General features: G+C 40.0%; 1 protein-coding gene across 1 annotated transcript in view; it reads left to right on the forward strand.

Moving 5' to 3' along the window:
- foxo1a (forkhead box O1 a) overlaps nt 1-12,968 on the forward strand; it is a 70,481-nt gene extending 57,513 nt beyond the window's left edge. Inside the window, exons 2-4 of the mRNA XM_079823653.1 lie at nt 6,880-7,071; nt 7,173-8,383; nt 9,564-12,968. Of these exons, the coding sequence (XP_079679779.1) occupies nt 6,880-7,071; nt 7,173-8,383; nt 9,564-9,567 (1,407 nt within the window). The 3' untranslated portion in view covers nt 9,568-12,968. The remainder of the gene's footprint in view (nt 1-6,879; nt 7,072-7,172; nt 8,384-9,563) is intronic.
- Nucleotides 12,969-13,509: the final 541 nt, after the last annotated feature.

Raw genomic sequence — 13,509 nt, forward strand, 5'->3', positions numbered from 1 at the left:
TCATTATGTTAAGCCCGCCCACCGACTCTACACACGATGTGATTGGCCTGACCAGAGTTTGGTTTTTCCAGCTCACAAACCAACGGGTTGCTCTCCATATTTAAGTTTTCATCAATTTGGATGCCTAGATTTCGTACCGATGTTTTACGATATGCTGCCAGTGGGTTCCATTTTTTATGTCATTTAGGCAGGCAAGGAGAGAATCAAGGGATTTTTTCGGGTGCCTAAGGTGCAAATATAATTGCGTGTCGTCGGCAAAACAGTGGAAAGATACTCCCTAAAACATTACCCTCCCGTACTAACTCAAAATACTACCTAGCGGGAGCAAATACAAAGAGAAAAGTGTTGGAGAAAGACCCTTGCGACACACCCCACGGAAGGTGTCTTTTTCGCGTTTCCATAGTTGACTGAAACATTTATTATTTAGGATAGTTCTAAATAAAAAAATAACATGCCTTTTGTATTAATCTTTTCACAGATTCTGCAAGGGGTGTGTAAACCTTTGAGCAAGACTGAATATAAAATCACAGTACAAAAAGTCATGGAAATGTCAGTGATCAAAAGGTTTGACGACCCTAGTTTGATCATTTGTTCACTTCCAAAACTGAGCATTTTTGTAATAATTTTATATTTTTAAAAGGTAATGACCTAAAAAAAAATGTAATGCATAATTGTAACTGAATTTGACAGCCAGTGATCATCAAGCATTTTCGTTGTATGAGAAAGAGAAGATTAGACATTTTTGTAATAATTTTAATAATAAGTTTGCGTTCCATGTGAACAATTCTTCACAAGTTGCGACTCAATTGGACTGACCAAATATTATTATTATTTATAAGCTGCATTGAAAATATACATATACATACTGCTCAGAAAAATGTATATAAAAATTGAACATTAATATAAAATGACTAATTATTTTCTTTTCGTACAGTGCACAGCTTGTGTGGTGTGCTTCATGTAAATGAAAACCTGCATTTCCAATAAAATTTGGAAGAGTACAATTGTTCGCCACTTGAAGTCAAACTTCCAGATACAGATGTATGACCTCAGGCAAACATGGCGGCACCCACAAAAGTGTTCACAGTTCAAATCAGTTCCTTTTTAAAACATAATGTAGGCACTTTGACACATACGCGCCTTTTATATGATCATAAAACTTTATGAAAAAGTTCAGCAAACATTTGCAGAGGTCAATGTGTTAAACACGGTAAACGAACTTCTCTGTTGGCAATCACACACCTGTAAAACAAATGCATTGCCATTTTATTTCTTTAAACATCATAAATCAGTGATATAAAGTACGAATATTACACTTCGAACGAAATACTGCATAACTTCAAATTACTACAAATGTATTTTAGTATAACTACCGTATTGTGGACACCATAACATATTTTAAATATGTATTTATTTTTAATTAATGAATTTATATATTTTTTTGGCATTTTTGCCATTTTATTCAGATAGTACAGTTGGAAAGAGGATATGAAATGATTGAAAAGTGGTCGTTTTTCAGCGCAGCACAATATGCTGACAATAAAATTTCCACTGTAGGTCAACATAATGATATGATTGATTTGCATAGATGACACATTGTGTTCATACTCGATCATAACATTCCAGAAATTGCTCCGTTTTTATATCATGTCGTCTCATTGTGTGTACTGTTGTGGTATCTGTGGAATGGCAGTATAGTTGTGAACCCAAGATTATAGGATCTTCACACAACAAGAGTGATGGTTGGGGTTTAGTATCCACAGACAGGAATGTGGATTGGGACACTGTAGTTCCAGAAGAGATAGGGTATTAGCGGGCTAGCTGTGATTACGTTTGAACTTTGAACACAGTGATTAGCTGGAATGTCGAAGTTCCTGTGTTCTGCCGCCACTAATACATCAACTATTGTCAAAACAGGCTAAAAATGTGTCAATCGGGAAGGAAGCCGCAGACCTGCACACAGGATGAGCGCGCTTTGATATCGTTTGGGTTCTCAGAGTGTTTTCGTCCACACACTAGTGTTTCCAAAAAGTTCCTCATCCACACGGAAACATCGGAAAACGCTAAAATCATCTAACTGCGCATGCGTAAAGTGTAATAAAAGCTCACTGAGTAGTTCACTGAATAGTTCTCACGCTATTCTTCTGGCACAACCATTTTATTAGCAAAATATCTCATCACTTACAGGTGCGTCAAGGTCGCACTCAATTGCCATTCTATGTATGGTCTCAATGTTTGCACATTGCGAATTCATTTTCTGTCATCTTTGCAGGAATGTAATATAAATATTGTAACATTTATCTTCAGCAACACTGGTATAAACATAGATATTGGTACAGTATGTGTCACATGACTAAACATGCGCCATCGTTTTCAGATGCCTCCATTTTTACAGTTTACACTACAATGCAAAAAACTGCATTTTTAAATGTTAGAGTGTCTTTAAAAAAGCTTGCAGGACCAAAATGCTGTCTCAGTGTGGACGGAAGGGCAGATTAATGTGGATGCAGCCTCAGAGTGCCACGTTCTGTCCTGATATTCCCCAGACCTCCCCCCCATTCTTCCAAACCTCTCCATATATCCATCAGTGAATCGTCTTCTAATGTGGTTGTGGTTAAATTTGTCACGCTATACACGATTGCGCACTGGCCAAGAGGCATTTCACACAACATGCAAAGTTGTGTTTTAAAGCAGTGATGCTGTGTTTTTAGTTCTGCCATGTGTGGAAAAAATTTAAGCCAGATGGACAATGTTATGGTTAGTGTGTTCAGTTGGTACTCTTCTGCTTTGGATTCATGTTGTGCGTAGCTCTGAATTGTTGTTGGTTTTCAGGTTTTGCGTCCCTCTGTTAATGATGGCACATATAGTGTAAGTCTTCATATGATATTATCTGTCATTGTGATAATTCCCTGCTCATGGACCATGTGATGCAACGGCTTCACACAAATTCTGGGAGTCTTGAAAAAAACATGTATACCAACATTTTGATTGAATAATGACTCAAGTGGTGTAACCATCTCCTTTTTAACTCCATTTTAAGGTTTTAAAAACTTACTGACACAGTCATAAGGGTGTACAGAATTCCTTTGTGATATCATTTCCTGTTTTATGGGTTTTTTTTACAAACACATGACAACAAAATGGATACACCACACTGACTTTGGTTGTTTCTTAGTCAGATGGCTGTATTCTAGGCTGCATATCTCGGCTGCCACGTCACCAAGCTCCATCGAAGGCCGTCTCAATTTGAAAGATTCATTCGGCTTATTTTGAAGGATGCATCAAGTGTATCATCTGTGTCCTCCAATCACCCACAATCCTTTGCACAAATTCCAATAAAAAAAAGAATTGGCAGAAAATGAGCCGCTGTTGAGCTTGTCCAATTTCAGTAATGCGAGACAAAAAATTGAGATGAAGACATTATGTAAAATAATCATGTAAGATAATATAAATAATTGTAATATAAAGTATTTTTTCCAAATTAATTTGTAATAGTATTTTCTGTATTAAATACATTTTATCTGCATGTTACAATAGCTGCGTTTCCATTAACCTTCAAATTACGCAGATTGAAAATAAAACACAATTTCGCATATATCGCAAAAAGGTTTTTACGCTCGCATGAGGTGGTTTTTCAGGCAATTCGAAAAAGGAATATTTCACAAAACTGCTATGGAACATTTTTCGCATTTAAAGTTCACCTGCCGTACATAAAAGTCGATCATTCTTTAAAGATGGCGACGTATGTTTGGACAGAAGAGGAGACCTGGTTCTTTATTAAACTCATAAAAGACAAAAGAATTACGTGAATACTGGAACAACAAAGAAATGCCACAATTTATCAAGACCTTGAAGCAGATATGATGGGAGGCCACTTCCAAGTATAAGGGGCTTTCCTTAACATGAATGCCTGGATAACACGCCTACATCTCCTTCGGCTTTGATATGCGTAAACCTCCGAACATCTGTCGCCATGATTTTTGGAATTACTTATCACGAGAGGAAAAAATTACATACAGCCGAAAAAGTTTTGTGCAAATCTGTAATGGAAACCTGGATAATGACCATATGTGAAACTTTACAGACACTATAGGATTAATGGGTCAGATATATAAAAAAAAAAAGTGGAGAAAAAAAATCATGTCTCTAGTCTGCATGTGCTTCATGAAGCCTTTTAGTTCACAAACAACCGCAAAGACCATCTTAAGCTGCCATCACATCCTGTAACTATCCATTAACAACTCTAAATTAGACATAGGAAGCATTAGGCCTGCATTTCAAAAATACCCCATTTTCCACCTCTCTAGGGAAAATGGTTCTAATGATTGAGATCACCATGACAACGTAGGTAATGTGTCTATGCCAGGCTGAATGTTTGCCAGACATTACGGTATGTGAACTCGTCAGAATGATAGAAAAGTTCATAATTATACTGGACTTAATTCGCCCTAGTGCCACAACTATTCATTGGCAAGAGTAGAATAGCAAGCATAGAAATGGCTGCTTTGGTTGGTCATTAAGATTTAAGTGATTTGTTGCCAATTAAGTCAACAATATTTTTTTTTATAATTTTTGCTTTCCTGTAAACGTACAGATAAAGACACAAAACATTTTTTTGGAACATACATGTGACTGTTTCGAATGTTTTTTTTTAAAGGTCCCATAGCATGAAATTTTCATTTTATGAGGTATTTCAACATTAATATGAGTTCCCCTAGCCTGAATATTGTCCCCAAGTGGATAGAAATGTTGATCGGTGTAAAACCGAGTTCTGGCTATCTTTCTCTGCCTTTGAGAAAATGACAGGCCAGACGAGCCAATCCTGAAGTCTCCTGGTTTGACGTCCAAGCAGGAACAGTTACCTCCCTTTCCTCCACCCAGAGAATCTGGCACGCCCATGCAAACGCTCCAGAGAATAGAGATCATTGCTTGTGAACGAGTGAATGCTGGCAGTTTCTCAGTGTTTGGATGTACAAATGAAAACAGAAGTCATTTTTCAGTTCCTTCTGATCTGTGATCAGTGATTTCTTATGTGTAGCTAATTATTTATTATTCGTGCACACACTGCGGCTTCTCTCTCCAGACAGAACGGTGTTTTCGTGTTTTCTATCTTGTGAGTCAGTGTTTTTGTACGTCCTCGTCGCGTCTATCTGTTCTAAAATGTGCATACAGTCGGGAGTTTCTGCTTAACATTGGCAGAGCCACATCTTTAGAGATAAACCTCACGCACGCCGAAGCTCGGCCTTCAACATCCCCGACCCCCAGTACTGCATCTGGCCCACAGCGGAGGCACCAAACGCGGCGTGAGATTAAGCAGAAGGGGGGTAAGCGTGAGGGTATCCGGCTAGGCTAGCCAGCTTTCCCCACAATAAACTGGATAACATTCGATTACTGCTGTTGTGTCTTTGTTTGCGCTGTGTAAGTTACTCAATGCGCGTCACTGACGCTTTTCATATGATTGGAACATATCTAGAAATAATGCTTTAATCAAACTTACTAACTCGTTCATCTCGCTGTAATGGTACATTGCATGTGTTACAAAGTTGGTAGAATAATGATGAAGACGGACTCGGCGTGACTGGGACTCGTGTTTTTTCCGAACTCTCAGACCCAAACACAATAAACTCGCGCTGACAGACAGCGCTCTCACAACTCAGTAGTTACTATAAATAACTTTGTTAGCAATCGCTCCGTCTCCCTGATGTCCGGTTCGAGAACGAATCATTCTTTTGAATCGGTTCTTTTTAGTGAACCGAACCAGTTCACCAAATCGGACTGAATCGTTCTAAACGGTTCGCGTCTCGAGTCAGCGCTGATCCATAATTTACTAAAGTTACTTACTTTCTGACATGAGTGACAGCCCCCCCGACTAGAAATAAACTAATAACCTGAAGTATATTCTAGTAACTGCAACAGTTCACCCTGGACTGAGACATGCTGAGAGAACTGATGAGAAGTGAACTCAGGTCCATCCGTCTCTCTGGCAGCAGCTCGTGCGTCGTAGACCTCGTTAAACCACGCCCCCTCCGCTCATTTCAAATGCAAAGATGTCAGCCAATCACAACAGTGGCCGTTTTTACTGAAGTCTCACAGCAGACACGCCTCTTGAAACAGGGCAGTCAGCCACAGGGCAAACAGCAGTATAGACAAAATGCCTTTTATTTCTAAATTATGACATTTTATGATGTAAAAATCATACTAACAATATAAGTACACCTCAGGAAACACTATAAAATAATAGAAAAATGCCATGCCATGGGACCTTTAAACAATCCCTGTCTTCCATTGTTCAGATGAGCAGGCCAAGCCACACAAACAAGCAAAGCAATCTTTTGAAATGCCAGTGTTTATGCTCTTATGCGAAATCAACTTTTGAATGGCTTACTTATAGTTTGCATATAAAACTGAGAGGGTACATGCCACCTTTAATACTTTCAAATCAATTGATCGGAGGATAAAGGTCAGCATTTCAAAGAGGATTTGATTTGAACTTGAGGATTGTACTTCAAATAGGAATGTCCATCCTCACTTAAAATAGAATTAGGCTTATGTTTTTATGATTCACAGCAAAACATTGAAGGGAACCACCGTTCTATTTGAATGCACCACTGAGAGCAATTTGTAAATATTTGCAAGAATATGTTTAAAAGAATGGCCGATGTTCAAGGAAAACTGTCTCCTTTGAATGACAGAAAATGATACATATAGGTAAAGGAAAGGGTGAGTGGACGAAAGCGGAGGTGAAGAGAAAAGAGAGTTTAATAGAAAACAGCTGCTGTGAGGATTTGCACTCTGCTGATTTACCGTCTGAGGGGAATTTACGGGAACGAGGCAAACTACGAACATAACACTCATGCTTTTTCTCCTTCTCTTCCACAGAACTCAATCAGACACAACCTGTCCCTACATAGTCGGTTTATCCGTGTGCAGAATGAGGGGACGGGTAAAAGCTCTTGGTGGATGCTCAACCCTGAAGGCGGTAAAAGCGGCAAGTCGCCTCGACGCCGGGCCGCCTCCATGGACAACAACAGCAAGTTTGCCAAGAGCAGAGGACGAGCAGCAAAGAAAAAGGTAAAAGCTGCACGCCAAACCTTGCTTTGATCTCTGATAAACAGTACGCACTAGCCATGAATAGAGTTATTTTTCTCACGAGTGGTTCTGTTTATCTCTAGCTGGCTCTTCAAGGTGGTCCCGAAGGGGGTGCAGACAGTCCAGGCTCTCAGTACGGCAAGTGGCCCGGCAGTCCAAACTCCCACAGCAACGACGACTTTGAGGCCTGGACAGCTTTCCGTCCCCGCACCAGCTCCAATGCCAGCACTCTGAGCGGTCGCCTCTCGCCATTTATTGACGACGAACTTGGCGACTCTGATGTCCACATGGTCTACCCAGGCCCAGGGTCAGGGGCCAAAATGACCTCCACCCTCCCCAGCTTGTCTGAAATGGCTGGTTCACTGGGTCACAGTGGCTCTGAGAATGTGATGGAAAACCTTCTGGATAACCTCAACTTGCTCTCACCTAAGAACCAATCAGTGGGGCCCACAGGAGGCCCGGGGTCAGGATCCAACCAGTCCTCACCCTCCTCGCTCATGCAGGCCAGCCCTGGTTACTCCCCCTACAGTCCCCCAGGTCTGGCTGCAGTCAACCAGCAGACTCAACAAGACTATCGTAAGTGTCTCTACAGCCAGGCAGGAATGGGCAGCATGTCCCCCATGCCGATGCAGTCTCTGCCAGAAAACAAGCCCAGTTTTGGTCCCGGTCCAGGATCTATGGGCCAGTTTAACTGCACAGCAGGGCTGCTGAAGGAACTTCTTACATCTGATGGGGAGCCTGGAGAGCTCCTGCCCTCAGTGGATACCGTTGTCTCCCAGTCAGCTGGAGGTGGTGGATGTATGTTGCCCCCCTACAGCAGTGGGCGGAATGAACTTATGGGAGGTGGAGCATCTCATAGCCATGCCCTCTCTCATCCACACAATATGCACGGACAAGCCCCACCCACATCTGTGGCATTGAACGGACGATCGCTGCACCCTCTCCTTGGCCACAGCGGTGCCGGTGGACGCCTGGGAAGCGTCAAGACGGCCATGCAGATGCAGTACGGAGGCTCTGGTCATCTTGGAGGTGGGATTCCTTACTGCAGCCTCAACAGCAATGGGTATGGCCGTAGCCCAGGCATGATGCCCCACCAGCAACATCAACACCTAGAGAAGCTGCCCAGTGATCTGGACGGTATGCCTGTGGAGCGTTTCGAATGTGACGTGGAGTCCATCTTGCATGATACGCTCATGGATGGAGAATCGCTGGACTTCAACTTCGACCCCATGGCCACCCAACAGGGGTTCCCGCCTCACAGTGTAAAGACCACCACTCACAGCTGGGTGTCTGGGTAAGTTTTATCTAGTTGACAACTTATCAGTATCTAGAGACCTGAAACTTGACTTCTTGAGTAGTTTTATGCTGCGTTCACACCAAACGCGAATAGAGCGTCTGGCGCGAGTGATTTCAATGTTAAGTCACGCGCGTCTGGAGGTCCCGCGGCGCGGAAGACGCGTTTTGCGTGGCGCGAAGGACGCAAATCCGCCTCATTCGCGCGTCCAGTTTGCGCGAATGACGCAAATTGAGCATCTTGCGCGATGCGCACGTTACACGCTAGTGGTGCTTTTGTGCATTCACGTGTTTGAAGCGAATTCGCATCTGACATCCGAGTTTAAACATTTGAACTTTGGCGTCAATTCGCGCCGCGTTAACCAATCAGGAGCCTGCTCGCTGCTGTCACGTGGTAAAATGACGTGATGAGAAACCCTGCATAATTTAAAAATACTACTATTGTGTCACAAAATGTAGTTTTAAGACTTTTTCAGGTGAGAATGTAGTTGTTTAAAGCTCAAATCTGTGGCTTATTTATAAAGAGAGCGCCTATTTAAAAAAAAAAATCTTGTATTTTTGGAGTTGTGAGATCCAGGCGATCACCGGGCACTCAGCGCTCATAACCCCGGCGAGAGCAGCCTTTCCTCGGCCAGTCCTTCTGCCGTTTGCCGCTGGCTCTGATGTCCTGTAGTGGTTTGTCTTGTGTAGATCTAACGGCCGATCTTTGGTGTCATAAATCTATAATTTGTTGTCTGCCAAATCGTTTTGACTGAGGGCAAAGAGAAGTTTCATAACTTTATTTTTTAAGGATATTTAATTAAACATGCAGTGAAGATAATCTAGGAGTTGCCTGGACCACATTTGTGTGGATATTAATGCTTAATATATATTTTTAATGAAAATGAAAAGAGGCAGAGTGGTGTTTTATGACATATTTCTCCTGGAACGCCATGAACGTGCGTCTATTTTGCTTCAAACGCTCGATTTATACGCGCATCCAATTCACCACGGACGCGCGAATGGATTCAAAATGTTCACACGTCAAACTAGACGCGGTAGACGAGATTTTGACGCTCTATTCACGTTTGGTGTGAACGCAGCATTATAAAACACCTTTTGACACTATACAGATGACTTTGATATGTGAGGTGGCCTCTTGGGCAGTAAAAGAAATTGACTTCTTTTTTGTTTTTTTACAGGTAAAAACTCTCAACTGGAGTACAGCAACACTGAGTGGCTGTCCACATGCATCCAAAACTCTCGTCAACCCCTCGTCAGGGAACGTAGCCCCTGTTATTCTTTCGCTTTCTTCAGCAGAGGCGGCTGAGATGAAACCTCACACTGCCAAGCACATTGGCTCAGTGTGGAGCTAAATTGCAAAGACGTTTTCCTCAGACATTGGGACTCACGTTCAAACCAAGTGCCAAACCAGGTGCCTGTGCTCCATAGCCAAATTGACAAGCTTTATTGTACTGCCTTCTTCTTGCTGTTGAGAATCCGTGCTCAAATCAGGGCAACGAAAACCTGATGCCCTTACATCTGCTGCAGCACACACTTACCAATGTCCACACCAATTTACATGAATGGTTTTAGTCACATTTTCCATTGAGGGCAAACTGTGATAAGGTGTAACCACCAAATCCAAGACCAGGCAGCACACCTCAAGTACATTTGATACACCCAAGTTAATAGCTCTTTTACTCATTGCGTTGTCAGTTCAAAACCTTGCCCGGCAGTTATTGTTGCGGGTAATACATGCATGCTGTGCTTCATAGAGACTCCATGATTGGCCTTATTGGGAAGAAGAACTGGAACAGGAATGACTGTAAATAGATTTATTTAGAAATGGTCCTGCAGAAACAAGACCTTGAAAACGTTAGGGAAATTGTTGCAGACTAGTTGAACTACGTCGCATTCAGCACATCACAACACTTTCATTTCTGTCTCGTCAGCATATTTGACGTAGAGCAGATGTACAGTACTACATTTATAAAGAGTATGTTACTATAAACTGGTGTACAGAGAGTTTACACAATGATATCAACAATCAGGGCAACATATTTCATGTTGTTTTGTAAACCTGAGAGAAACTGGATTTGACATTTTACGTTTTGGTGGGCTTACATGGAAGAATGTTTCTCATCTGAATTGTATACATCTTTCCACATTTCTTGTAAATACATGAAATATATATTTCAAAAACATATAAAGTAGAAACATTTCGGGTTTTTTTTTCCTTTTGTATTATCATAATTATTCGTATTGCTGTTTATTATTGACTTCAGAGTTATTATTTGGTTTGAGATTTTTGTTATTTAAAGGAATATTTCGCCCAATAATGAAAAACCTATTTACTCGTGTCATTCCCAAACCCATTTATTTATTCTGTGGAACACAAAAGGTGACTTTTTGAACAATGCCCTGGCTTCTCTAAATTGGGAATAAGTCATTATCATTTAATGGCAAACACCAGTGGTTCATTCGAATTCATCCTTTGTGTGTCATGGAAGAAAGAGTGTCACACAAGTTTGGGATGACAATAGGGTGTGTAAATGATCCCAGAATTTAAATTTTTGGATGAATTGCTCATCTAAGCTGTGTATAGTGTGTTTCTTCAGAGGTTTAGGGTCCTCAAATCTAGAAACAAAAGATTGTCTGTGCATTCCTGCATAAAAAAAAACAAAAAGATCAGACCCATATAAGAGCTAAATGATAGATTCCCATGGTAAGAAAATTGGATTTGCTCTTAAGAATTTTTCATTGGGCCCTGGACACCACCAACGCCTTTTACAGTGGTGCAAGTAGCTTAGAGCTACAGCGCTAGCAGACTCCTATGCCTTCGCCACCGTATTGAATCTGTACCTGTAGTAATGCTGCAGTTTTCTGCCTTTAAGAAAGTGTAGACAGTTTTTGAATTAACATTATTTATTTGGCTGAAGGAGAAGTGGTGGGAGTGTATCATGTCATGGTGTATCATTTACACGTGTATTATATTTCTGTTTGATTTCACATCTCTCTCAAATTGTAGGCACTGTGATGTATACGTTCTACAAGTTTGTGGTGATTTTCCAAGTCTGTGGTGCCTCAACCTTTGTTTTTCATTTCCTTTTCATTGCTCTTTCTCTTTACCGAAAATGTCAACAGTTTTGTTTCCTTGCACTACTACAGGTAGACCTTAAAAATGCTTAAACTGGCAAGCGAAAATTAAAAGCAGGGTGCCGATATATCAGATAATTCATTGAAGACTTAAAAAAAATGACTTCTTGAGTAGTGTTATGAAACAAATGCTGTAGACTATGATATATTAGGGTTCTCACTGTTGGCCAACTTTTAAATATTAAATGCTTAATGTTATTAGAGGTGTTCTTTCTAACGCGAGGACACTAATACTGTTTCTTAACCAGAATGTGATAGAGCAACAATCTGCAAGTTTTGGTTTCTATTCCTGTGGCTTTGTTCTCTCAAGCCCTGGCCATTGTGAAATCTAATTGGTCCAAAATTCCACTCTACATAACTCTATATGTAACATAAAATATGATCATTTTCACTTTCAGTATGAACAGACAAATTTCTTGTCGCGCCTGGTTGGGATACAGTGAGATTCAGTCATGGGACGAAAGTCAGATATCTGTCAACTTCACAAATAACTCACACCACAGAAATATTATCATTATTATTATTAACCTCTGACCCACACTGCCTCACTCAGCACGGGGAAAAGATCAGATGCTTTTTGACTAATATCACTGTGCCCACCATCATCATGAACATGCATTTGCTTTGTGAATTTAGCAGGTGGCCCCACCTATGCACATCTATGTACTTTAACGATTATTATGATTATTGTCATCTCCAGTATGTTTTTATCGATGACGAGATATTTGATATTTCATGTTTGATAGAGCTGTGGAGTCATGTTAATGTCAAAGATGTTAGTTCATAGTTCTGAAGAATATGAAGTATATTTAGAGAGTAGAAGATAATTTACATGCAAAGCTTTTTGTACACTGACACTGTTATTCTTGTATTTAGCAGCAGTTTGTAGAAAACATGGACAAATGAAAAGGCAAAAAAAAAAACGAATAATAATAATAATTAAAAACTAATTTGGAAGAAAAATTAGCTGTTTTTCTTCAGATTGTGGAGTTTGGACCAATTTTTAATGGGGAAAAAAAACCTTTAAATTAAAATATTGCACTTTGTCTATAGATGTAATGAGTTCTCCTAGAGAGACGAAAAAGTGAAGATTATCTATTTTGAAACAAACTGTTACATTTCTTAACTTATGTACAGAAATGATTTGATTCGCAATCAAAAGATGATATAACTAAAGGTGCAATTTGTTTATGTAGTTGAGAAAGTAATAATCTGTAAGAGAGAAATTATATTAAGCTGACATGCCAATACTGACATATGTATATTATATCTTCATTCTTTACGTTCATCAGCAGAGAGCAAACAGTTTGTGAAATGTGAGGCTACAGAGCTCTGGTTTTTGCTCTTGATGCCGATGTTGTGCTTGTATTTCTGTACAAGAAACATGCTGCCGCTGTAAAAAGCCATGTGTATATAAATTATGTTATATAAAGAAGAATCCAATGTGACTTTCTCTCTTTATTCATCCGCAAGGGTACTTTAAGGGAAAATCTTAAAATCAATGTCCAAAAGGTACAGTAAAGGAATGTGAACACTGAAAAAAATGATTATGATTACGAAAAATGTAACACATTCATAAGTGTTGTACTCTCAGGGATATCAGCACATCTTTAATGGTTTTGAAAGTTTTACACACATGCTTCCTCTAAATCAGTAGCCAGACTGTCTTCTGTCAGACAAGGTCAGTTGAACCTTCAAATAATCATTTGAGTTTTGTTTCGTTGAGTACCTAAGCATTGAATCAAACTGCATTATAAGCTTGACCTTTAATAACATGAGTATAGCCTATAGTCATGTGTTTATATTCCCTATGATGCTTAGGAAAGCCATTTAAATTATAATTATTGATGTGCAAAGTCATACACATACACAAACTTATACATTTTTAATTTTCTAATTAACTTTCTAATTTTTAAGAAGGACTTTTTAAAGAGAGATAATGACATTTAAAGCTTTTTTTTGGTTAAAAATGATCCAAAATCATTTTTT

Source organism: Gobio gobio, assembly GCF_949357685.1.
Source record: "Gobio gobio genome assembly, chromosome: 8".
In the NCBI taxonomy this organism is placed as follows: Eukaryota; Metazoa; Chordata; class Actinopteri; order Cypriniformes; family Gobionidae; genus Gobio; species Gobio gobio.